This window comes from Cheilinus undulatus, linkage group 5 (assembly GCF_018320785.1).
Source record: "Cheilinus undulatus linkage group 5, ASM1832078v1, whole genome shotgun sequence".
NCBI classification, from domain to species: domain Eukaryota; kingdom Metazoa; phylum Chordata; class Actinopteri; order Labriformes; family Labridae; genus Cheilinus; species Cheilinus undulatus.
The window spans coordinates 10,914,611-10,941,947 of NC_054869.1; the positions used below are offsets into that span (position 1 = coordinate 10,914,611).

A 27,337-nucleotide genomic window follows, 5' to 3' on the forward strand; every position below is an offset into this window, starting at 1 on the left:
TTGAGACCAAACAAGGACAACAGCACTGCCTTCCCCTTTTTCTTGTTTTCAAATTGCCTTTTATCCTTTCTCCCCTCCCCCCTTTCCTCCCCCTTCTCCATTTCTCCTTCCCCTCTCACCCGTCCTCCATTGTTCCCTCCTTCCTGACTTACTCTCATGTCCTCTGTCTCTGGATCACAGAAGCCAGTTTATAAAAGGGAAACTAGGCCACCACTAGTTGTTTTCTATAACCTATTATCTGCTTGTACAAGGTCTCGGACAATGCTGCACGGTGCCTCAAGTATTCATTTCAACCAGTTGGAAACTAAACACACTATGGGATATGGAGTGTGAAAATGTGCTTAAGTAAAGCATGCCTGGGTGTTAAAGCTGGGTCAGAGAAGGCGCCCTGACTAGTCTGTAGGTGTTTGTTTATGCAGGTGTATATTTTTAAAGGAGGGTGTTAGTTGTAAGTCATGTTTTTGAGGCATTTCGAGTCCACCCAGTTGATGCAGCTTGTTGCTAACAGTTGCCACAAGGCGTGTCTTCTTGGCTCAGAGAAAGGTTTTGTTCCTGGATCCTCCTTTACGTTGGAAAAGAGAAGAGCACATGCCAAAACATGAACACACAGGCTTAAAATAGACACCCACGCCTCCACACACATCCACACACGCTAACATCCTAAGTCAAATGTCCGCCATGATACTTAACTCAAACAGCCAGTGGATGTGAGAAAATTCTCGATTCCCGCTTTGGTGTAAGAGCCGTCCTGGCATTCAGTGCTGGCTGAGGTAGAAAAGGCTGAAGCAGGGAGGGAAAAATGGCTCTCAGGAGGAATTTGAGGATTGTGTTTCGCTGTCCCAATATCCCTGTCATGGAGGGAGGATTAGCTTTTCATTTTTTAGTATCTGTAGGGGATTAATTTACAGTGGCAGCCAGTAACCGAAGCCGTACTGTAACGTGTGTCTATACAAACTGTGTGTGAAAGGAAAGCTCGTTCTCTCTCTGCTCGTGTTTACTCGAGCGCTAACGGGGCGAGTGGGAGCAGTTGACCTCCTCCAGTGGGGAAAGGGTTAAGCGTCAGGAATGATTGAGGTGTTGGTCGCACGCAGCCTGCTCAGAGGACCGCTGCTGCAGATTTTCTCTTTCCTTATACTTTACATTTCCTTCAGTCTTGTGCCCTCTGGCTGCTTATTTTTTTCCTCGCTCTGGCTTTTTTTTTTCACTCTGAGTTTCTCCTTCTCTTTGCTTTCTTCGTGCAGCTGAATTTTATTTCTCTTATGGCACAATTTTTGTGCTGTTTCTTTACAGTGAATTCAGATCATATTGATAAAAGAAATCAAATCAGGAATTGGTTAAGTCAAGTACATGATCATAGTAAACGTACCTGTGAGAACGTAAAATGGTTTTCAGAAGCTCTTTCCCATCTTTCTCACTGCATTTCTTGGCTTATCTTCCCCCTTGTCTTCACTTTTCATTCTTTACAACCCTCCTCTCTGTTTACCTCTTTCTTTCCTCACTCCACACCTTTTGTTTCTCCTTCTCTCCCTCTGTCTGTGTGCTGTTTGGCGGGTGGCTAGAAGTGTAGCGGGAGGTGTTTGAAGCAGCCTTAGTCAGAAGGAAATGAACCCAATAAATCAAGCTCTTGTCCCTGTCTCCTCCCTGCCAGAACCTGCTGCCTCCCGAGCTCTCTGCAGCTTTCTGCTCACACACCGTCGTCCTTTAGAAAACCTCATTACACCATCCTCACACATTGTTTTATTAACATTATTATTCCCTAAGGATTAATAGTCGAATACATGTCTGAAAGGTATTTTATGACCTTAAATGCACCTTGTAATCTTTTTTGGGACAAGAGTGATCACATTATATAATCTAAATCATGTAGTCAGATGTATTTTTCAGGGGGTATTTTTTAATTTTCAGTCGTTTTAGCTGCTACCCTGTACATTTGTCATGTTCAAGGATAAGGTTACCCAATTTTGAGAGTAATGTTAAAAATGTTGTTAAACCTGGTGTGTAAGACACTCTACAGCTATTTTCACTTGAAAAGTTAGCCGTTTTCTATAAACTATTATGAATAATAGAACATGCTGAGGCATGCACAATCATAGCTGCAGTTGCAGCTGCTTTATTAAACATTGCAGGTGACCTGATGTTATTGATAATTCTCCATGATTTATTTTGTTTTGCATGCGGCCATTTCTTGAAAATTGCTGGAATGCCCAGCAATACAGACAGGCTTGGCAGTGTCACTTTTTACCCGCTTTTCTCCCTCGCTGGGCCATAATCCTGCATTTACAGAAAACGCTGGTATACCGTTAAGTGAACCAGCCTGGGAAGTTGTTTTGAATGAAAACACTCCTCCGTTAAAGGGAGCACATCACCAGAGGAGGTGAGCAGGGTGAATCATGTATTCATGTATTTCACCGCTATCACTGCAGGCTGATAGCTCAGCTGCCATGCTGGTAGCTAGCAGGAGTGTAAACTCCACATGGTAATACATATGGTACTTGAAAAAGCTACACAGCTGCATGGAAAAACTGCATGTTCTGGAGTTGTCTGTATGTAGGAAACCATTTAAGCATTTTATCCCTCTGGGAGAACCCCAAACAGACTCGTGCTGGTGCAGCTTGCATTTGGGTTTTACTGTGTTTACGTTTGTTTGCAAATTATGCGAAACCTTCCCAAAAACAAGCCTTTTTTGTCTCATGGTTATTTACAATGTGCTGAAATTTTAATTACAAATTAGTATGCAATGATTAGGCATGCACCGGTAACACTCCAACAGTGGCAGTATTTTCTCTCATGTTTGACCATGAAAACAGATCAGCAGGTCACATCTTCAGCCCAATAGTAAATCTATTTCTTAAATCAGATATTAGCCGTGCTAAATGCCAACATTAAGACGTTAGGACACAACAAATAAACATCTGCAGCTGCCAGAAATATTTGCAGATGGCTGATGTTTATCAAAGGGCCCATATCAGTCGATACTGGTTTTAAACTGATGCATCTGTCCATCCCTAGCAGTTATTTCAGGTTGGATTGATGCTGTGATTTTCAAGCCCTGCTACAACTTTTTGAGCAGGAAAAGGGTCCAAGCAGTCTGCCCTAAGAGGTTGTTATAGACTGTTTTTTTTTCTTCTCTTGTGTGGTAGTTTTTAGTCATGAAAGTCATTACAACCATTAATTTTTTGCTGCACTAGCTAGTGTGGGAATCAAACTAATCATAATGTTTTAGTATTCTGGGCGAACAGTCTCAACTGATCATGAAATCCCCATTTACTTTGTCTCTCAGATGCCTGCTGGCAGGCATCAGCCCAGATGTCATGTGAGTTGTGGCTTTTCCATTGCTGTGTCCTCAGTCGGCATTTTCAGCGCTCACAACCTCAGTTTCAGAGTGCTTCTCATTCGTGTTTATTGTTGCTGGGTTCAGAAAGCTGGCCTCTGTTTTCTTCTGTAGTATTTAGAGCTATCTTGAAATATTTTAGATTGCCCTGTGCTGTAGGTTTCTGTATTATAAGGATATATCGCCAAGAAAACATGAAAACAATGTACAGAAATCCTGTCCTGAAATCAGCAGCAGCTGTAGACCTCGAACCTTGACCCTCTAAACATATGTTCGATTAGTTTCTCCTCTACCTTTATCAGAATTCCCACCCTGCTTGATTTTGATTGGTCAGTAAGGGGAGGTGACACTGTTGAGTGTGGCTCTGTTCCAAAAGTTGAACTGATAATTATTGCTGTCAGCATAATAAACAGCGCCTGTGCACCCTGACAGCGAAGATGTGAATGTGAAACCAGTCAGGAAACCCTTCTTATAGAAACCTCCAGTAAGGCTGCACAACATTGACAGGTGTCTCTACCTAACATTATAAATATAAAGATGTCAAACAAACTGTTCCTTTGAATAAGTGAGAACGCTGCTCATTTCCTGTTTGTATCACACCACGATGTGTTTGATTCGGTTTGCATCACTTGATGCTGTCCTTGCTATAGAGAAAACAGCACATGGTGTGTTTTTGAGACCAAGCCATTAGATTCACTATTCTTATTCCAGGTCATTAGAATATAAGGTCTTCACAACGCCAAAATTTAGAATTTTAATACAACAGTAGTAAAAATCAACAAGATCAGTAGCAGTCTTGTTTCTATAGCAGCAAAAATCTAAGATTTTTGTGATCTGCACAGACTCTGGCTGTTATTTGTTCTTGAGGGTTTTATCTTCCTGTTTGGGACATTTCTGGGGGAACGTCAGTGTGTAATACTGTAGAACTTAGAGCAAACAATCCACATGTCATGACTAAAAGTATATATCCTGTGATATTGCTGTCTTTATAGTGTTGTTGAAGACCCTCATGTAAGTTTTGCATCTTAATGAGATGCTGAAAAAAAACTTTACATATGTTGGCATTGCTGATCTGAGTTAAACTATCTTTCTGTTTAGCTGAAAGTTCAATGGTACACCCAGAGACATACAGCACACAGATAGAGAGCAGCAGAACGACAAAACTAAGTTTTTTTGCACATTTTGTGCAGAGCTGCAGACCTTTAACTCTTAACAGCCATCAGCTATGAATCAACTATAAACTGATGTATTGTTTCTCTTTTACCTCTTTATGTAGACCAGAGCTGCTTCTTTTTGCTTGTGGCAGTTTTAGTAAACAGACAGAAATATTAGCAAGCGTGGAGGTGTTTGTGATTACATGAGTTTGAGGGAAATAAAAGGCTGTTTTTTAATCTATTTATTGTATTGATGTGGGGGTCAGGAGAATCGATACAGCACCATAAAACCTGCATTATTATTATTAGCTTTAATTTGCACAGATGGTTTCTAAAAAAACAAGCTGCATCAGGACAGATATCGGCAACCAGCCACATTGCTTTGGTATTTTTTTGTATGCTAGAGAATTTTTAAAATATGATCCTTGTCAGAAAGTCCTGGTTGAAAAGGACAAAAGGAGGATTTTAGTCAGCTAAGCCGTATACTTGTTAATTTGACATTGATGTAAATACTAAATATCAGTGCCATAGTTTGGACATTTTTATGGTTCAGTTTTGACTACAGAATAAACTTGACTTGCTCCTATCTGTTAGATACAGATGCTTTGCAGCAAACAGAAAGTGTTGCAGAAAATAACTCGTGGTAAACTCTAAAGTAGCAGTAAGCCACCACTTCCCCTCAGGTCTTCCAGGCTCCAGAAACTTTCAAGGAGAGTCACCCCCCACCTCTTGTGTTTGTTCCTGTGTGAAGTGCACCTGCAGTGCTTTAGGGATGTGATTTTTCAGCTTTATTGGACACACAGTGCTATTTGATGTCGAGCAACATGTTAAGTGTTTTCCTGCCTTTTGTTTTCCTGGACACAAACCTGCTGTGGTTTTGGTTTGGTATGCATATCCGATGATGTGTTTGCCTTGAGTCTGAACACACACTTGCTGTTATGATTTGTGTTTTTGGGGAGTCTCTAAAATATTTACACAGACCCAGTGGCTCAGTTTTAGGATCTGCTGTCTTAAGTAGAAAGAGAGTTGGTTCACTGAACTCCAGAGTGCTTCTGATGGCATCTGACTGTGTTTTAATGGGATTAGTTAATACTGATAAGACATTATGTAGCACTTAAGCCAACATTGTGTGAATGTGTCTGTCAATGGGTGAATATAACATGTATTTGAAATGTGTTTTGAGCAGCAATGCAAGTTAGGGGTGTGCATTCAAACAAAAATTACTCTTGGAAAGTCACTGGCAAAACAATCAAACTGCTTACCCAGACATTCCACATACTCCACATGTGCAGTGTTTTGTGCTCAGAGCAGTTTTGCTTTGACCGACGGAGGTCACCCTTGCCCCCTTGGGTCGGTTTTCTGATGCATAGTGCAGCACATACTGCCCTAAGATGAGAGATCACTGCAGAACCATGCATTTGCATGGGATTGCATGATCACGCGATAACAGCTCTAATGTAAGAGTAAGTTGTAAATAACAGATTACTTTTTGAGGCTGGTTGGCTGTTCATTTCAATACTTTGGGAGTTATATGTTTTTATGTTTTTTAGAAAGGATGAGTGGTGTCGTAAAACCTCAAAAATTTATTTCACATCATTCATGGTGTCATGTTATCCCTATGGCTCTGACCTGGTGCTGACCTGTGGCTTGTACCACAGCATGGGATGTAATTTCGATATAGTGATGAGATTTGTGGTCCGGAGTATGTGCATTTTGTTGTATTTTGAAACTTGCTATGTGCATTTCTTCTTTTTTAAGACTATTTTTTGGTCTTTTTGCCTTTATTGAGATCGGTGGATATGTGGATTGACAGATTTTGGCAGTGGTCCCCTGAAAAAGATGTGGTGTGTATTTTGAGCTTAGCAGAGCAAAGTGGCGCTTCTGGCACACACCAGACAGTCTAGAGCAGTGGTTCTCACCTGGTGGGTGAAGACCCAAAAGTGGACAGCAAAGCTGTTTCCAGTGGGTCATGAATGTGTAACAGGACAAAAATGTGGCTGTGTAGAAGCCCTAGGTGGTCATACAATACAGTGATACATTTTTGTTTTTTCTTACTGTGATAACGAGGATTTCAACTTAATTATCTTCCTTCGCCTCAATAACAAAGCTGATTATAAGCAAATTTTTCAAGAAAATACTGATTTCCACGCTGTCTTCTTCAGATTCAGATTCTCTTTATTGTCCCACAAAGGGAGATTAGTTTTGCAGCAGGAGCCCACAAAGACAACAACAGCAGGGAAATATGACCCAATTAAAAAGCCAAAAAAAGACATAAAAAACACAAAAAAATTACCACCAAGTAATGCAAAAGTGCTATGTGAAGATGTGCTAAGGAGCAATAATAGTGCAAGAAGAACAAGGGCAACCTAAGGGCTAATTGCCATGAAGTAAATACAGTGCACTGTGGATAAATAAGACCTGAAGTCTGTATTATTCCCTGTGCAACTTATTTATTTCTTCAATGATGTGTTTTCAAAATATGTTGGTGTTATCCAGTGTATGTTCAGTCACGTTTCATTCCATTTACAGTCTGAACTAACACATTTTTCATTAAATAAATTTCTGCAGTTGACCATTTTAGAAAATCTGGGTTGCCATCTCATAAGGAGGTGCTAGTGGGTCCTGATCCAAGACCAACTGAGAACCAGTGGTCTAGAGTGCATGTTGCAGTTGTGCAAAGACTGAGTAGAGAGGGAGCGATTAACTCCTGAGTGTGCTGTTAACGTTAACCTTTTTTAAGGACTGAAGTTTTAGGTCTGAACTAAATTTATATATCCATAATGCCTAAAATGAATGTGGAAAATTGAAAATATTTTATATCAGCAATGATCCAGTATCATGCATTTCTACATGTTACAATTACTTCTTCCTGCTATGGCAACTGTCTGGCTATAGTACCAGGAGACTGTGAAAATAAATGAAAAAATGTAGCTGTAAATTGAGCCGATAGTTGTATGAAATCAATGTTTTTTTTATTAATGACTATTTAAAAATTCAAAAATCATGGCCTATCTCTTATACGGTCAATGCACTGTTCATTCAGTTTTACCCAGTGTCCATTTGGATCATGTTGAATTAGGAGTCATAGCCATCCAACCAAAGGAAGTGTGTTAGAGCCTCTGATCCAGCACAGGAGTCAGTGGAGACCCAGCACGCGATGGCAGCTTCTAACATGACATGCCACATAAATTATGCAATCACACTCATCAGAGTGACTCTCGTGCTCTTCATTATCCTTAACTGTCTGTTCATAGATCCACATGCTCTATGGTGTCATTGTAGTTTCCAGTCTGCTCTTGTCCTTGTTAATACACTCAGCTCCAGTCATCCACTGTGGCAGCACACACAAGGCCACTTTGTTGTGTTCATTTGTACAATTAAGCTGTTAAGTTGACTGACAGTCTTAACTTTCTCCCCTCTCTCCTATGCCCTCCCTCCCCCTTTCCTTTCCCTTCTGCTCTGTCCGTCTGCCAGCCGGTGGCAGAGCCAATCCCCATCTGCAGCTTCTGTTTGGGCACCAAGGAGCAGAACCGCGATAAGAGGCCGGAGGAGCTCATCTCCTGTGCTGACTGTGGGAACAGCGGTGAGTGCAGCTTTGTGAACAGACCTGAGCTTTAGTTTAGTAGTCCAAAAAAACAACCACAGAGGAAGAAGATCCAATCAGCTGTCTGCAAAGTGTAGATGTGATAAAGAGAGACAGCAGGAGGGCTCCTTATATTCCTCAAACCATGCTCATGGAAGCAAGTACTTAAAAAAAGATTAAAGTCACTGCAACCTGAAGAAGTTTTTTTTATGTTTGAAGCAGTATAAATTAAAGGCCTGTGATATTTTTCAAACCCTCTTGATTACCTAGACTAGAATGATTTATATCAAGGTCCCACTCTTTTTTTTTTTAAATAGATGTGATACTTTTACACAAGGCAGGGATCATGCCATCTAAAATCTTTAGATGCAGCGACACACTGCTAAGTTAACATCCTGAGACTATGAGTGTTGTTTCAGGAAACCACATACTTCAGCGTTTACATTCCACTCCCTTCACAACCTCTGTAACTCTGAGTAACTACTTAAACATCAGCAATGATGTGCTGTCAGTGTTTACATGTAAACTTATACTGCAACTTTTTTATTTGCTTGCCTTTACTTGCAGTGAAACCGTCTCCAGCATTAACAACTTACCTGCTAGGTGTACTGGTCTTTTCAAATTAATGTCTAGTGTCATCGGCATCTGTCCATTGATAATTACAGAGGTGTTGGACCAATTGAGCATTTCTGCTGATTTGACCGACTGATGAGATGATTCATTGGTTAAGCTCATGCATGATGTAAATGGTGTTTGGAAAATGGTAGGGATGTCAAAGTAAAAGATTATTAAACGCAAGACCAATCAATATCAGTACCTGGTTTATTACCACTACAAAAATACAGATTCTGTTTACCCAGCATTGGGTCATTTCTTGCTTTGAAGTAAGGTTTTGTAAAATTTAGGTTAAGTATTAATACCTGTTATAAATAGTACAATAACAAATGATATGTTGGATTTTTACTGATGTCCAATATACTGATATTAACAAATTTATTTTAGCCAATACTGATACATAAATGTAGTTCAAACCTTAAACTTCAGTCCTTTAAACAGATTTAAAGGTTTAAGGAATGAGGATGTAAAAAGAAAAAAATACTTTAGCTGCTATTGGGCTGTTGAAGCTGCCTAAAACTCCACTGAAGTATTCATACATATTGCCATTATCTTAAGGTTTAACCATACCAAAGATGATCATGGTTATGAAAGTTAAAAAACAGATATATGGTCATATTTCCAACCAAATGCTTCTGCACATGGAGAGAGAGAGAGAGGAGGAAGCCGATTCGATTCAAATCTTGATTCACAGGCTACGATTTGATTCACTGGCAATTCAGTAAAATATAGAACAATTTGATGCAATTGGGTTTGATCTGGTACAAACAGATTGTGGATTTATTAATTGCCCAGCCCTAATTCAGTTTTAGCTTTGATCTCATGCTAACACTTGAGCTCAGCATTGAAATCTAACTAATTTACACCTCGCCTTCACATAGTAACACATTACAATCTAATTCCTGTAGTTCGCCATTTCAAGGTCTTTCAGCAGATACAATTAGTCTGCAATTTCCACTTCAGTGTATATTTATGTGAATCAGCCTTTTCAAAGCCTCCAGTCATAGCTTTCAGCTTAGAACAGTTTCTTTAGGAAATAGAGCCCTGTTTGATTAAATCATAAATCTTTTTAGTAGCCTTGTTGTGTTAATTTGTTTTTCTGCTTTTATCTCCATTCCTTTTTGGGTCAGGATACTTAATCTTGAACAATATGAATGTAATAAATGAAAACAAACAATGTTTCAGAATAATTTTAATCTGTCTTTTTCTCTAACATCTCACTGAGATAGCTTATTGAAAGCAAAGGAGATCATGTTCCTCCTCTTCCCTCAGTGGGTTTCTGTCCCAGACATGGCGTTCTTGTTTGCTACTCTTCAAACAGAGCAAAAGCAGCGCTCTGACAGATTGTCATTTACGTTTGAACACTCTTTATGCAGCCAGGTTTGATTCGGCGAGGGCTTTCAAATCCAAAAGGAGCCTTTTTTTTTTCCTCCTCCTAAAATGATGCAAGTGGGTCACAGCTGTCAGTCAGCAGCAACAAAAAAAAGTCTGTGACATTGACTCACTTGTTTCTATGTGTGTGTGTGTCTACCTGCAGGCCACCCGTCCTGTCTCAAGTTCTCCCCAGAGCTCACGGCTCGAGTCAAAGCTCTGTGGTGGCAGTGCATTGAATGCAAGACTTGCAGCAGCTGTCAGGATCAAGGAAAGAATGCGGTGAGTGGATGAGTGAATATGGCGCACTGGCAGCCAAACAGCATCTGTGAGTGTCTTTTCTCTGCTTAAGTGCCAGATAGAGATGCTGATAAACATATCTGTGGTCCTGGGATTGAGCTATTTTAGTCTGCCTCAGCATGATCTCACTTTTTTCTCCTATTTGTCATGTGAGGAATTGTTATTCAAATGATGGTAGGGAGGTTTAGCTGCACAAGATGATGAAATTCATCCACAAGGATGGAGAGTAGAATATAATGGATGCTTTGATAAGATTTAAGGATGCAGTGTTGAGAGAAAAAGATCACAGAAATAAAATGTGATGTATCTAAAAGCATTTGTGCAAAAATGCAAGAAAAGATTGCCAGATCTTGAGCCCTTTAAATCACATCATCCAGCATAGTACAACACATTCACCTTGCTGGACTTGGATGCCCCTGAATTATTGATTATTTAAAGTTAGGCATTAAGTAAACCTATCATTCAGGGTTATTATGTGTAGCAAGTATGATACCTCACTGTTGAAATGGTCCCTTTGACTTGGCACTCATGTTTTTATGTATTTCTTTAGGACAACATGTTGTTCTGTGACTCTTGCGACCGGGGCTTCCACATGGAGTGCTGTGATCCTCCGCTCACACGGATGCCAAAAGGTAATTGCTCCTTTAACTTATCACCCACCTCTTCATCACTTATTCAAAGCCACTTGTACCTTTGAAATACTGCACAGAGCTCATACACAACCACCCATATGATTTTAAAGTCACACTAAATGATTTCTGGAGTTGTTGTCTCCAGCTCTAATGAAGCACCTAATGCTTCACCATTAAGAGCTAATGTATGCGATACCCGGAGCGTGTTGGTATCTGCACTGAAGCCTGTCTTGTCTAATCCACTTCAGTGCATGTGAGCATGTGCTTTTTTTCTTCTTTCTGTTCTCCCAGGCATGTGGATTTGTCAAATCTGCCAACCCAGGAAAAAGGGAAAGAAGCTTTTACACGAAAAGGCAGCACAAATCAAACGGCGCTACAACGCACCGCTGGGGCGGCCCAAGAGCAGGTAAAGAAATGCCTTCAGCTAATGGCATCTTCATAAGAGTCAGCGCTGTGGAGAATCCCAGCATTTTTTTGTCTGAACAACCTAACAGCTGTAACATTGACCCTACATGAGCTTGTAGATATTTTTGAAGCACAGAGGAAAGTTTAGTTGTGCTGGAGGTACAAATCTGGTCCCATAACAGTGCTAAAGCTGGCCACACACTACAGGATTTAAAGACTGAGTTAAGACCCGAGGGGGCGTGTACTGAGTCAAGGTTTGCCACAAATGATATTTTCTCCAAATAACCATCAAGTGCGTGGTGTCAGCACGATTATTGTACTGCCACCAGCCGCATCTGAGCCTCTCTGACCTCAGATTGCAAATGTCAAACATGTTTGATTTTTGTGATTCTAGGTCAAACTGTCTCTGACAGAATACCCACAACAACCAGTGAGAGTGAGCAGACTGGCCAGTGTCACTAACAGGATATTACACAGTTTTACAGCCTGCAAACATTAACACCAAGCCAGAGTTTCACCTTTATACATGTCAAGTATTTAAAATTGAAAAATCCATTATAAAAAGCTTTTAAAAAGTCATTTTTGCAAGAATATGAGGTCTTAAATTGTGTTGTTGAATTTCAATATTAAAGTGGTTACAGTCTGCATAGACTAATGAAAATAAAATATTGAAAACCTCTCAATTAAATTGAGATACGGCTGATCGGCTGCAACTGTAAAGAGACCATTGACATATTAATGCTTTAAAGTAACTTAGAAAAATAAGGAGTATTATAAAGATGCTGAGGTGGACTTTATAGCATGTATTTTTTTTAGGGTCAATGTAAAGTGTTGGAAAAATGCAGTAAAAAACACACACACAAAAAACTAGAATATAAAGACCTCTGGATTTTCACAGAGTACTGATGCAAAATGCAAGAGAAATCAGTCCACTCCATTACCATTGCTGCCTTTTTTGCTGTTTTTAAGAGCTTTATAGACAGAGGAATAAATGAATTTTAAATCTGTTCAGTCTAAAGCCAGGGACCCTGAACCTCTTACTGGAGGGCAACAGTTCATACTCTGGATGTAAAACATGAGATTTATCATTTAAGATCTTAGTGGCCTGCCATGGACATGGTCTCAAGGTCTGGCTGAGTCCTTTATAAAATGAAAAAGGGTGTGAAACTGTCTTTATGTCTGTGGTCCCCCATATTTTTTAATATCATTTAGGATTAGAAAATCATCTAGCATGTGGCCAGCCTAACCAGACTCCTCCTTTTCCTCTGCAGGCCAGGGCGGCCCTTCAAGAAGATGGGTGGGCGTGGTCGGCGGAAGCGCTCGGCCTCGGCCAACTCCTCCTCCAGCTCGTCCTGCGAAGGTTACCCAGGTGACGACAGGCTTCTGTTTTCGCTTCGAGACGATGACGACCTCTCGCAGAGCGGCCTGCGCTTCAACAACAAGACCAAGGGCCTCATCGACGCGCTCACAAAGTTCTTCACACCGTCACCTGAGGGCCGCAAAGCACGACAGGAAGTGGTGGACTACTCGCAGCAGTGTCGCATCCGTAAGAAATCCAGTCGTAAAGGAGAAGGAGATGACAGAGGGGGTAAGGATAAGCTGGGGTTTTGTGCTTGGACACAAAAAACACCATTACTGGACTGCAGGAAATGGTTACTTCAAGAAAATTAAGTTTTCAATATCTCCAGTGGGGGGAAAACTCTGACCATTCACAGTAAAACATAATTAAAACAGGTAGACATGCAGTATGGAGATAGGCTATCTCAAGTATATATAAAGGCATGTAAACTTGTTGTGGAGTACCTTAATTTTTTACATTGTGCATAAAATGAAGTCATGTTTTTTTTTAGATTTGAAGTTTGTTTTCACAATGTACAAAATGTGCGAACAGTGAATCACAAGTGACAATTCATGTTGACATAAAACATTTAATTTTTAATACGAAAGCATTGACCCCTCAAATAGTACATGAACTCCAAGGCTATGCCAGCAATGAAAATTTACATTAAAGTAAACTGGAATTTTAGGATATGTAACATTAAAAGACACTGAGTATCTTTAGCATCCTCTCCAAATACACGGCGCTTCAGTGTTGTTGGTCCCATTGTATAAAGATTCAGCCCTGATGGCGAGTATTTGAGAATAACAGACCAAGAAAATAATAGCGCAGGATTTGTTTGTAATTTTCTGCCTCAGAAAATCATTGCTTGTGCATCAAAAGAAATAGCTTTTCAATTTGAAGTGGCCACATGCGGCTCTATTTCCTCTGAGCTTTCTGGAGCCAAAAACACACACTGAGAGTCTTAAGTACAGAACAATAAAAGAGAAAAACTGACAGAATTTGAGAGCATTCACTTCAGGTTTCACTGGCACCGGTGTCTGCGTTTGACCCACTTAGAAGACTTTGTTGAATAATGAATAAGTAGGTTTTATCAAACCAGACTATCCAAATGTTTGTCCTGCACAAGTGTAAAAAAGCACCTTAAACCACAAGAGTGGGTGTTGTTTTTTGAAATTGTGCACGTGTAACCTTAAAATCCAGTGTATAAGACACTTTTCTTATTCTTTTTCATCCTGTATTCTGATTGAACCAAAATACTGGAATAAAGAGTTGACACAAACACCATCATGGCAGCAAGTGCAGCTGCCATCACACAAAGCATACAACCTTACACAACTGATCGTTCACCCCCTTTCATTGCCTGCTTCACTGGGTCATAATCCTGCATTTGAAGACAGTTGAAGTTGATGGTTTTATAAATAAAGCTTCTGGAGTGCTAGTTTGATTGAAAGGATTCTGTGATTGAACACGTTAGCTGCAGAGGTGGGCAGCTTGACTCAGGAGCTTTGGGTCCCAGCAACCATCACTGTAGGTGGAGAGCACAATTACTGCACTGGTAGCCAGCAGGGGTTCATACTACACATGGTGAAAACAAATGCTGCTGAAGTGGCTACTCAGCGGCACGGTAGCATCACGTTTAGGACTTCAATGAAAACAGTGGAAATCATTACAGAAAGAAGGTTGCGAAGCTTTTTTCCCAAGGGAGACAACCCAAAAAAAGAGTACGCGTCATATACACTGGTGGTGCTGCATATTATGCGGATAACATTACTCATGATACGGCTTAATTCTCGCTAGCTATAACCACTTCATTAGGTACACCTTTGCATCTACTCATCAGTGCTGTATCTGAAAATCTCAGTTCTGTAGCTTCCAACCAGCCTGTCTGTAAAAATGACACCTAAATCTGCTTTCTGTCACCTTCTGATGCTCAGTGTCACTTTGAATGCATTGTTTTCACCATGGCAACATGGATAAATGCCCAGGTTGCTGCCATGTGATTAGCTCATTGGATATATGTGGTAAAAGTGCCTTTTTTTACTAGCTAGACAAAAAAAATATACTATCTTATGTGTTTTTATGTTTTTTATTTGGGTCTTAATGTAAATACTGCATACTGCAGACCTCTGACACAGGAAAAAGATGAAAAGAGGGGAGAGAGTTGACAGACTGACTCGTTTCTCACATTCTTAGCAACTGTGGTACTTAAAGTTAAGTAAAGTTAACTGTGTTTGTAGAAACTGTTTCAGGAAAGCAGAGAGGAGAGTGTTGAGACAGAGGAAAATAGTAAATGACTAATTTCTCTCTTAGGAAAACCCTCCACCTACTTTACAAAGAAAGCGTTTAAATGTCTGGGGGGTTTATTCGGAAAATTGTTATGTATGTGCACATATTTGCTGGCTGTGGCAGAATCATCATTGTAAAAAGTGACTCATCCAACATGTTGGCTTCCTGTCTAGCAATCCTGTCAGTAGAGCTGCATTCATGTTGACTCTTATTTCAATCCTCAGACAATCAAGACGGCAGCGACTGGCGTGACGAGGATGAAAAACTGCCTGGTCATGAGAACCTGACGGAAAAAGACATTGAACTCTTCAGGCACATCCAGGAGCTGGCACTACAGGTACACGGACAGAATAAAGAATGTCTGATACTTTTATTGTGTGAACAAAGATGCAAAAATGGGGAGGGAGGAGCTGGAGACAGGCCAAATTGTGTGGAGTGAGACGGCATTAGCAAGGGAGGCTGGGAGGGACGTGCCTGTCTGTTACTGAGGCTGAGACAGGATGGAGTGATCAGACGTGATGTTGTGTAAACCGACGGCGTGCAGCCAGGGAGTTCGATTTTAATGGGGATGAGAATGATGAAGGAAGAAGCAGTCGACAACAGCAAGGTTGTAAAAGATGATGTCAGTTTCCTAAATGATGTCTGTGCGATGTAGGTATATTTGTGAGTGAAAATAAGTCAATGAGCTGTGAGGGAGCATTGTATTTCTGCACTGAAAGAAATGATTTGCCACAGAGCAGCTGCCTTATTCAGCATGTATATTAAAATCAGCTCTTACCACAGATACAGGGCACACGGGGCCTAGCAGAAAAATGAGTGATGGTTTCAGCTTGGATCATGGAAAGATAAGTTTAAAAGACTCGTAGATGGAAAATCAAGGACTGCATCTTTCCCACTGCATTACTTAAATAGGCTTATAGTAGCCATGCTTCCTGGAGGCAGAAGGGGGTTAAATGTTATTGGCTTTTATGGTATAATTGTTGATGTCAATATCATGAGAACGTTAAACAGAAGTGCTGTATTACTGACATAAAACCGACGGGTTACGCTCGTCTGTGTTAGTACAGAAATATTAATGAGCAGCATAAACGTCCAGTTTCATGCTGCAGTGGAATGACCAGGGCGTGGTTTGTTTGACCGGCATCATGGGAGTCGTTTTTAAACACCATTCAGGTCCCGACTGGAGTACTCAGAGCCGTGTTTTAGTGCTCAGCACTGGCAGAGTTGTAAGGGTTAATGATGTGGAAAAAGGGCTGAGTAGCATCATAAACAAAGGGCAAAGCTGGTCTCGGTTAAATGTAATGCAAGAGATTTTCATATCTTAGAGTTTACAAGGATGTCCATTCATGTTGATGGTAAATGTAGTTAATTAGAACAATAAATTCCTCCGTGCATAAAGGCAGAACTTTACTAGCAGTGCCAGCATGTGCAAAGACGTGTGCTGACGCAGCCTTAAAGACTTAGCACACTGATTCCACTTTATTTCACCAAAATTGCTGCACATTTATAAAGAAATACAACCTCATGTTGTGTCAATCATGTTTGCATCTCACTAGTTTGCCTAATAACTAATTTGCCTTTGTCCTTTGTTTATTTATAGTTGAGATGCACCAGTTATGAAAATCAGGGCAGGTATTGATGGTACAATTTAGCTGATTACAGATGCCAATGTTTTTTTATTCCTTCTTTTAGTGTAACACCTCCTAGATTGCAAACATTGTCTCTCATCTTTGACCATAAAAACAGATCAGCGCTTTGAGAAACAGAAAAAATCCGCCAGACCCACCCTTATTTTGATGGTCTTCCCTGACAAAAAACATAATTCTACTTTTTTACAATTAAATTTTAGAATCAACTCAGCACACCTGCAAAAATCTGTTATTATACATATCATCATGCACCAATTGATAGAATAGAAGCATAAAATGTGCAAGAAATCATCGTATTCACGACCAAAAAAGTGTCTTTTACCCAATGCCACTTGACATTCCATAAACAGTTCATTAAGTCAGAAAATGCAGCCCAAGTCTGTTGTACCGAGAAATATCATGCCTTTCATTTTTTACTGTTTCTGTGCAAAAAATTGTATTCATTTTTCATTTTTCATGAATTGTGATTTTGTGTCAGATCTCCCTACCTGACACTCTAAAGTGTCAGATCCCATACCCGTTAGGGTCGCTGTGGCTCACTGGTAGTCTGGGTCAGAGTCCAAAAAATTACCTCAGCAGTTCAGTCCCTAATCTCTTCAGTGGCCAAACTGTCACTGGCCAATACACTGAACCTTAAATTGCTCCTGAAGGCGTCGTCATAGTGGTATGAAAGGGTGTGAATGTAATTATAACAATAATAATCGGCTGCTTGGCACTTAGCATAGCCACCTCTGCCATGAGTCTATGGATATGTGAGTGAAAGGTTGAATGTGACGTGTGGTTAAAGAACCTTGAGTGGGTGGAAGACTGTAAAAGCACTTTAAAGGTGTAGTCCATTTACTATTTACCCTTTGGTCCATGTCTACTGGCCCCTGATCTGCTGAACACTTAAGCAGTAAATCCTGTATTGATCTTTCATTTCTCTCCATCTCTTTCTCTATCTTTTGTGTTCACCCAAACAGAAAGTGGGAGTGACGGGTCCACCAGATCCTCAGATGCGCTGCCCGTCAGTCATCGAGTTTGGAAAATTTGAAATCCAGACGTGGTATTCATCTCCCTACCCACAAGAGTACAGCAGGTAACTAATACATCAAAATGAAGCACATCAGAATAATGTTCTGAGCTCTTACTTCTGCTTGTAGGTGTTGAAATTAGTACCAGCATGATAGAGCTCAATTATAACATCACTTATTACAGTACCAAATAACCAGCCAGAGCAGTGGAGGTAATTTGACTCAGGCTCTCTGAGGGTGGCATTTTCATCAATGTAGGTGGTGAATTAAACCTGTCCTGCTATTACTGAAGAAATGTACATCCTTATTCCAACAGCAGCAAAGGAACCTAACTTGATTAACCTACTTATCTTACCTACTCATCTGTCTGTTAAGCCAGTATTGAAAACTATTTCTCATTTTCCTGTGTTTTGTTCGACTTTTTCTTCTTTTCAGATTACCCAAGCTCTACTTGTGTGAGTTTTGCCTGCGCTACATGAAGAGTCGCAGCATCCTCTACCAGCACATGAAGAAATGCAGCTGGTTCCACCCTCCTGCTAATGAGATCTACAGGAAGGATAATGTCTCTGTGTTTGAGGTGAGGAACTGTTAAGAAAACCTGGCATGATGATGATCCAATGAAATCACAAGCTTATCTTTACAAGCCTTTATTTCTTTTTATTGTATCCTAGTTTTGAACCTGATTTTCTTAAATGACACCTGTTTTTCCTGTCAGACTAAAAAGTCATATCTTCTCTGTATCCAACTACCTTAAAATCAGGTCCATAAGAACGACTTTTAAGATCCTTTAAGTTATCCAAGAGGTTGGCTGCACCCTATACACAAATGTGACCATTATAAAAAAGCTGTAACGTGAGCTAATTAACTTTTATTCTGCAGATTTCAACACTGGATTAATATTTCTAACTATCAGACTTGCTCTAAAGTCTGTGAGTGCTCCTCACAATCATTTTGAGCAGAACAGGAGGAAAACAAAAATACTGTGACTGCTTCTGAGAGTCGCTGACAGTTGAAGGTGGCACATTTTGGATAAATTCCATGCACAGTACTGATTTGCTTTGAGATTTAGTTTAGTTGAGCTTTTTAAAATGATGCTACGTCACAGAACCCACGAGACTGGATCTGTGCCAAAAAAGCTCAAACATTTTTGAGGGTTTTAGAAAATGCAGAACTGCATTTTGATCTCCTTTCTTACATGCGAGAGCTGCCGCCACCATCACCCACTCCACACAAGCTGGCACTATTAAGAAAATGCTCCTATTCTCTCAGTGTTGCAAGCAAATGCTTGACTACTCATAACATGTTGACATGCAGATCAAGCTGGCAAGGGCCGGTGCCAGTTTTTAACCGCTTTTCTTCATCCTCAAGTTATAATGATGCATTTAAAGAAAATGATGGTACACTGTTAGGTGAATAAACCTTCTAGAGTACTGATGTGATTGAAAAGACCCCTTAGTTAAGGACAACAAGTGACCAGCGGAGGCGGGCAGCGTGATTTTCAGACTGGGGTTCTGTTTTTCACAGCTTTTATCATAGGCTTAGGGCTCAGCTTTGTTATCAAAGCTAGAAGAAATATAAACTTCACATGGTGGAAACTGATGCAGTGCACCTTGGTGGTGGAGGTGTTATGAACCCAACTAATTTAGGGCCAAAATTCATGTTATTTAGTGGTATTTCAAGCGTGGGTTTCCTGTATGGTCAACGGGTGTCACTGCGTGACTGCAGCTTAGTTATAATTACTAAAAATTGCATGTCCGGATCAGGTGTGTGACCCTGGAAGAGCTAAGGGTTTTTGAACATCAGAGCGTGAGTTGTATTTCACCTTTGATTGGAAGTTTATGTTGTTGTTTGCTATTATGGACATTGTGTACGTATCGCCTTTGGAAGATTAATAAAATGAACTTGTTCTAAACGCACCAGTGTTGATTTCATCGACTAAAACTATGACTCAAAATGTTTGTCGACAGCCTTTTTATCCATGACAAAAACTAGGTAGATCTTTGATAACTAAAACTGACTATAAGTAAGTTTAGTTTTTGTCAAGATGACAAAAACTAGACTAAAAATGTAATTTAGTTTTCATCTGAAATTAAAAATCCAAGAAATTTCTCCACTGTGGGTGAATCTGTCAAAAACAATACAGCTGTATCTCTTTTGCCTCCTAGCAGTAGAAAGCAGGGACCCCAGGTTTGGCAGATTGCATAAAACACACTACCATGATTTGGTACCAGATTTAGGCAAGAAAATAAATGCCTGGACCAAAAGTTAAGACTAAAATGTGAGGACTTTTTATGGATTAAAACTAGTCTAAAATGTTTTTGAGCTTTTGTCAACCAAAACTAGACTAAAACTAAAAACTGAAAGACATATAATCAAAAGCCTAAGACTAATATTAAAAATAGCTGTCAAAATTAACACTGAAACACATTACCGCCTTGATAATTGGCAGCAAACGACACAGACACAACATCAGGTAAAACTATTTGTAACCTGTAGTCTAGACGCGTCATCCATGTCATTACAACATCAGACAGCTTAATAGTGGTCTGATCTCTCTTAATTTGTACTATGTATATTAACTTTGTGTATATTAATTATCCAAACACCCTCATATACCTGTACCTCTCCTCTCTGAATACATCCTCTCACCCTCTGAGCAGCACATTTTATTAAGACATTTAAATTATGTTATTACATTTGAAATGTTTCACTCAAAATTCAATCATCTGAACAAGTGATCTGTGCTTGTTGGTGCTCGTGTTGAAAAATCAATAGAGCATACCACAGCAATCAACCTTAACTATGTGGTCAGGACAGTGGTGGCAGCAGCCAACAGTGAAAAACTATTAAAACAGTAGCAGACACTTCAGCTTTAACATGAGATGTTGCAGCTCAGTCTGTGCATTTATGGGAGAAACATACCAGGGGACGTGTCTCGCATGCTCTTTAATACTGTATTAATCTCCGTAACAAATGTGACTTATAAATTATAGAACAATAAGGAATATAAGTCACACCTGTGTATCAGATGAGGTTTGTTTTTGGGAGTTTCCCAAAAGAAAGGAAGGTTTAAACTGTTTTCTACCAACTTCTTTGTTTTTATCTTGATATAATCCCTACATCTCCAGGTGAAAATCATGTGCTTATCTTAACCAGGAAACTCTGTGTATTTACCTGAAGGATTCACAATTACAGTTTACACTAAAGCTGTTTGTGATGTCTCACAGCTCAGCAGCAGATTAATACAGTGTGTAGTTGTCTGCAGGCCATTGCCACTGCAGCTTCTGTTTCTCCGCTCTGCAGTCCATCCTCGCTCGGTGGAGAGCAGAGACACCTGGCGAGCTGCCAACCTGAACCTCCCTCCCTCTCTGTCTCTCTCCAGCTCTTTGTTTCTCTCCTCCACCCTCTCTATCTGTCAGGGTCTCCAGAGACTGGGCTGAGATCATTGCCTGACACTAACTTCACTCCTCCATTCACCTTCACTTTGTTCCACTGCTCCCGAACAGCAGATTAAAGATCTACTGCTGAGCAGCAGTGTGTCTGGAACTAAGTGGTAGTCATTTAGGAAACTTTCTGTCATCGTCATTGTTCTCATTTGTTTTCCTACCACAGGTTGATGGGAATGTGAGCACAATCTACTGTCAGAACCTATGTCTGCTGGCCAAGCTTTTCCTGGACCACAAGACTCTCTACTATGATGTGGAGCCTTTTCTTTTCTACGTCCTGACCCAGAACGACAGCAAAGGCTGCCACCTTGTTGGTTACTTTTCCAAGGTAAGGTCATGATGCAACTAGCCTTACTCCTGCACTAAAATGAAGTCTGTTATCTTAACTATTCCCAGCTATTCTGCCTCAGTTTTGCATTTTTAATTCTAACTCCAACAGTCCCCTACAAAGTAAAGCCATATATGTCCCTATAAATGGATTCTACCTTGTACAAACTTAACAGAGGAACACAGGAACAAAACTGGAGAGGGAAAAATTAAAGAAAGTGAAACAGATTGGCATCACCCCTCACTGATACGTTCATACAAACACACAAATGCTCACTGTGTAGCTTAGAAAACACTGGGTGCTGTGAGCTCCCTTTCCCTATTCCCTCTGTGGAGTTACAGGCGCAGGTGCTCCCATTAACATGCCACCGCGCTGCCAAAGCACAGCAGTTAGTGAGCCGAGGCAGAACCATCAAACCCCTGCTGTGCACCAACACAGTCCTGCTCTGTGATGTCGTTTCCAACATTTTTGTTCTGATGCTGGAATGTCTGTCTCTTTCTCTCCTCTGCAGGAGAAGCACTGTCAACAGAAGTACAACGTATCATGCATCATGATTCTTCCACAGTACCAACGCCAGGGCTATGGACGCTTTCTCATTGACTTCAGTAAGGGCTTCATGCATTAACAAAAAACAACAACATGATAAAACCAACTGAACATTGTGGTGCAATCTTTGGTCTCATCTTGACTTTCTCCTCCTTCTTTCCTCCTTTCTTGCAGGTTACTTATTGTCTAAGCGTGAGGGTCAGCCTGGATCGCCAGAGAAGCCTCTCTCTGACCTCGGTCGGCTGTCCTACATGGCGTACTGGCGCAGCGTGGTGCTGGAATGTCTCCACGAGATCCGAGACCGACAGATCTCCATACGACAACTCAGCAAACTGACTGGGATCTGCCCACAGGACATCACCACAACCCTGCACAGCCTCAACATGCTGGAGCCACGAGGAGAAAGGTCAGAGACAGGACCTGCATACCAATTGCTGCTTGAGGGATTGATAAAGTTGTTAGAATTGAATTGAACTGAATTGAAATATCCATACATCCATCCATCTATTATTTATACCGCCTGTCCTGTTTGGGGTCATGGGGAACTGGAGCCAAGGCAGCTGTCATGGGATGAAAGGTGGGGTGCACCCTGAACTGACTCTGTTACAATGGAAATAATAATCTCATTTAAATGGGCCAAAGATGCCCCTGCACACAGTTTGGGCATATTGGTTTTAGTTGCAACATCGGTATCCTGTTCTGCTATATTATGTATTTTTGTCATTATCATTAGAGTATAAACATACATTTTGTTTTCTTGGATAATTAAGGGATATTTCCTCCCTCCCACACCAATGCAGGACTGGATCCAGTGTGCATGATTAGCCAGCTAAACAACTGAAGTCTGATACCTTGGTATTTGGCACCAATATTACAAGTCATGCTTGCAATCCTGTTGAAATGCTTAGTCTAAACTATAAAGGAACCAGCCACCAGGAGTAGCCAATGCAGCTCTAGTCACTGGCTACTGACATGTTACTATAGCGCATGCTGATCAAGAAAAGGGAAATAAAGTTTTATTTAAGCTGTGCCAGGTTATACATGCATATAACCACTTGACTGAAGCAATGAGTAACACGTTCAGCACAGGCATGTGCATGTTTACCTGAAAGAAGGATCAAAAGACAGCAGTGCAAGCATTGCTACATGTGCCTCACTGCAGACCAATTTCACATTGTTTACCGGCAGGCACCGCAATCTTAATTCAGATAAATAGAGCTAAATTTTTACTGTTCTCCGAGTGTTTTATTATCTTATACTAGTTGGATAAATGCTATTAAAACTCTTGGATATAAGCAGGTTTGACATTAGCTGCCCAATAACATCCTTTGTTGGAAATTATCATGATCATATACATATCTATCAGCAGATCCTAACAATCTACAAACTCAGAGCAAATGTGATGTTAGAAAAATATGATGTATCTTGTTTAAATCAACCAAGCTGCAGCTGAAAGAAAAAAAGATTATAAAAAAGCCTTCTATGATTTTATGCACAGACAATTAATTAAGTATTGTACCACTGGCTTTTTGAGTGAGAGAAGGAAGTATTGTATGACTGTGGGTTCATGCACAATCCCCTTTGATTTTGTAGTACTGTAATGTAGATCTAAGCAATATGGCCTAAATATCATATCACTGTATATTTTGCCCTTTGCAATAACAGTTAAATATGGTATTACAAAATTAAAAGAGATGATGCATTTAAATGCATATTTATGGGTTACAATCCTCTCTCCTAAACAAAACTGTGATAGCCTACTAAATTCATGTCTTAGCATAAGATTACAGAAAAATGTTTCTTTTTTTTTTTTATAAATCTGTGTTCACTTCTTTGTAACTGCACCTAGTTTTAAGCTTCACTCGTTTTTTGCTGAGGTGCCACTGAAAATACCATGTTTTCCAATGTGGGTGTTCAAAAATAAAAGCACAGCAAATCATCTGTTTTAACACCTTTTCCACAGTTGTTTAAGCTCTGTGATACCAGTCGTTGCAGAGCTGGGTTAAAAACAAACCATCTTGAGTCTTTAAGTTTCAGCAGCATTGGAATTAAATGAAGTGTTGATAGAACAATTTTACGCTGTTAATGCACTGTCACTGTTTGAAAGTACTTTTACCTACCTGCACTGTAAACTTTTCACTGAAGCACAAATCTTTTCAGATCAGTGCTTGAGGCTAAGAAATCTGTCGAAGTACGCACACACTCATAGAAGTTTGCAGCTTCATTCATCAGGTTTTTGTACACTTGCTTGTAGAAGACCACCCATGCAGATCAGTAATGCCCCTGTTTGTCTTTTTTTTTTTCTGTGGTTTTGACAGCATGGTCCTGGTACGGAGGGAGAAGCTGGTGTCTAGCCACATGGCTCGTCTCAAGGCGCGGCCACGGCAGCTGGAGGTGGACCCCGAGTGTCTCCGCTGGACCCCGGTCATTGTAACCAACACTGTGGTCTCTGATGCAGAAGGAGATGATGACGATGAGGAGGAAGAGGAAGAACCAGAGGAAGAAAAGCCCAAGGAGGTAACAGCATTGCATTTGTGTCTGATATAAATGTCAGAATGATCTCAGAGTTATTGAACATTCTCATTGATTATTTTCGTCTCCTTTCTCTATGAGTAGATCAAACCAGCCCAGAAGGTGACACAAATGCCCTGGCACATGCGCCAAGAAAAGAAGAAAGAGGATGAAGAAGAGGAGGAGGAAGACGAGGAGGAGGAAGAAGAAGAGGAAAGAAAGGGCTTTCTGGGGTTTCCCATCAGCCATAGCTCTCCAAGTTCCCCTCCTGCACGCCCTCCATCCCCTATCCCAGAACCACCGCGTCCCCCTCCGCCAACAAACGGAGAACGCAGACCGCGGGGGCGTCCTCCCAAAAACTGGCCTTGGGGCAAAGTGAAAGACAGCACAAAGGTGGGACGACCACCTAAGATCCGCTCGGTAGAGGACGAGGAGGATGAAGACGAGGAGAAAACAGAGGAAGGAAAACCTACCGGCCCTGCCAGCAGTCCCCCTTCCCTTTTCTCCCTGGACAGACAAGCAGAGTCCACAGCCTTTCACTCACTAGACATGGCTCGGCACCCCTCCATAACCCCTAACCGACGGGGCCGGCCGCCAAGGAAAAAGAGAGGGCCGAAGCCTAGACTGACAGAGGGGCCTGATGAGGAGCTGACTCCGCTTCCTGCGGTCTCCAGGTTGAATGAGTCTCCGCCTATCGGGAAGAGCTGCTTTAGTGAAAGCAGTGAAGATGAGGAGGATGACGACGATGAAGACGATGACGAGAGGAGGGCATGCTCTCCTCCCATCCTAACCAAACCCGCAATGGGCCTCAAATGCAAGGTAATAAACCAGCAGTTCACAGATTTGTTTATGCAGTGATGATGTGAAAACCAGAAATTTAGATAGACTGTCCTCCAAGCAAATGTTTCCAGAATTTGAATGCTTTACATAAATATTTCCTCAGTGTATCAGGAACTGAATTTATATCCATTTCTTCACCTTTTTATTATCTTCTTGATCTCAGTCTAGGCTATTTTTAGCTTCATGACATAAAGAAGCGTTTCAAAAGCAAACCTAATTTCCTTCCCTTTCCTTCCAGAAGCCACTGAGAAAGCGTCGCTTTCGCCAGCGAAGCCACCCACACAGCAGTGTGGTGACAGAGACCATCTCTGAAACCACAGAAGTGCTGGATGAGCCCTTTGTAGACTCCGACTCAGAGAGGCCCATGCCAAGGCTGGAGGAGGAGACTCCTTTGGGCCACCCACTGCACCGTTATCCTCCAGCCCGCTCCGCCCTGAGGTTATCTGACCCTGCACCGAAAAGAGGCCGGCCCTCCAACCTTTCAGACTCAGAGGAAGATGGTAAGATTAAAGGCTTATGTACCAGAATTTAGCGGAAGTTTTTTGGTTCTTACTTACTTGATTAAATAGTCAGTAATTATTTTGTGAATAATAAAAGATATCATGTAGCTTTAATCTCTAATTAGAATATATTTCTCTATTATTTTTGCCAGCTTTAACTTATGAAACCATCTATTTTACTGAATAGTTTTAAGTTAATGTTCATTAAAAAATTGAACATATCAAAGTCCAATAGATAATTTAATTAGTAGCAGAAAGTAATGCTAAATCTGCTAGCCTGTTAAAGATAATTTAATTATGTGTTGGCATCAAGCTAACAAACTTAAGATGTACATCTAGGTTGATCTGTTGAGCCGTCTTTATGCTTCTACATAGAGTCCACGATGTAGCTATGTTGATGTGAGTGCCACTTGTGCCGTAACGCATCAAAATTTTTATGCCAGCATCTGGTCAATTTCACTAAACATTTACCACCATATTTTCTACTTGTTTGTGTATGACAATGGAAACCTATTGGATCACACTGGAGTCAGAGCTGATGAATAAAAATAATGAGCAGCAGATGATGATGCTTATTTACTTATTTTAAAGAAGAGAAGAAAGGCAAACCTAAATGATATGTGGATGCTGTATTAGCTCAGGCTGATAGAGATGGGAGTGACCTGGATAGAGAAATTCACCTCTGATGTTTTCAGGTGTTTGCCTTCAGACATCGCTCAGAGATTGGCGGTCACTAGTGCCTACTAGTGGACCAATCACAAGGCTTACTGTGCATTATTTAGTTTACTTCATTAGTTTATGTAAAAGGGACAGAGCACTTAACGGACATAGGTATAAAAGACAAATGTCAACATACTGGAGTTCAGCAAAACTGCTCATTTACATCCATAGGCATTTGAGAAGTAACTCACAGACAAAAACAAATACAATACAACAGTACCTAGCATGTGCAAACTCTTAACGAGACAAATGTTAAATTTGCTGAATAAAGTGGATTGCTTAAAGTATGTGTTGTGGGTGCTTATCTAAGTGCAAGCTGTAATTTTTCAAACATTTTTGTTGCAAATGTCAAGAGTGGAGTACCACAAGTTCTTTAGAAGATGGAGCTTATAGAAGTTAAAGCAAGTGTAGAAACAAACTGATTGACTCAGACTACTTCTGTCACCTGGAGTGGACTGAGACGACAAGAAAATTCTGGATCAAAAGGTGAAACATAGACATGTATATGCCCCCCACATATCGCAGTAACAGTCATGTATAAAGGTATATCAACAGTCACTAGTGCACCCAACAGCTCTAATATAAAAATAGGCTGTTGCAATGTATACATACTTAGATGTAGGCATGCACTGCACGATAACTGCACAATGTTGGGAAGTGCAGTGCAATGCAGAGTGGTACAGTACAAGCATACATACTATGTATGCACGTGCTTACACAGTTACATTATTGAAGAGGTGCCTGTCTGCAACATGCAAAGGTCTC

At 40.7% G+C, this 27,337-nt stretch overlaps 1 protein-coding gene across 3 annotated transcripts in view; it reads left to right on the forward strand.

Annotated features, from left to right (window-relative positions):
• kat6a (K(lysine) acetyltransferase 6A) overlaps positions 1–27,337 on the forward strand; it is a 47,593-nt gene that overhangs the window by 14,488 nt on the left and 5,768 nt on the right. The window contains exons 3-16 of one of the 3 annotated variants that reach the window (XM_041787869.1): positions 7,960–8,068; positions 10,221–10,336; positions 10,905–10,986; positions 11,278–11,392; positions 12,663–12,979; positions 15,244–15,356; positions 17,631–17,746; positions 18,117–18,258; positions 21,294–21,455; positions 21,967–22,060; positions 22,176–22,407; positions 24,320–24,518; positions 24,618–25,331; positions 25,591–25,852. In XM_041787869.1, the coding sequence (XP_041643803.1) occupies positions 7,960–8,068; positions 10,221–10,336; positions 10,905–10,986; positions 11,278–11,392; positions 12,663–12,979; positions 15,244–15,356; positions 17,631–17,746; positions 18,117–18,258; positions 21,294–21,455; positions 21,967–22,060; positions 22,176–22,407; positions 24,320–24,518; positions 24,618–25,331; positions 25,591–25,852 (2,773 nt within the window). The remainder of the gene's footprint in view (positions 1–7,959; positions 8,069–10,220; positions 10,337–10,904; positions 10,987–11,277; positions 11,393–12,662; positions 12,980–15,243; positions 15,357–17,630; positions 17,747–18,116; positions 18,259–21,293; positions 21,456–21,966; positions 22,061–22,175; positions 22,408–24,319; positions 24,519–24,617; positions 25,332–25,590; positions 25,853–27,337) is intronic. The other 2 variants (XM_041787870.1, XM_041787871.1) reach the window with 2 other exon arrangements.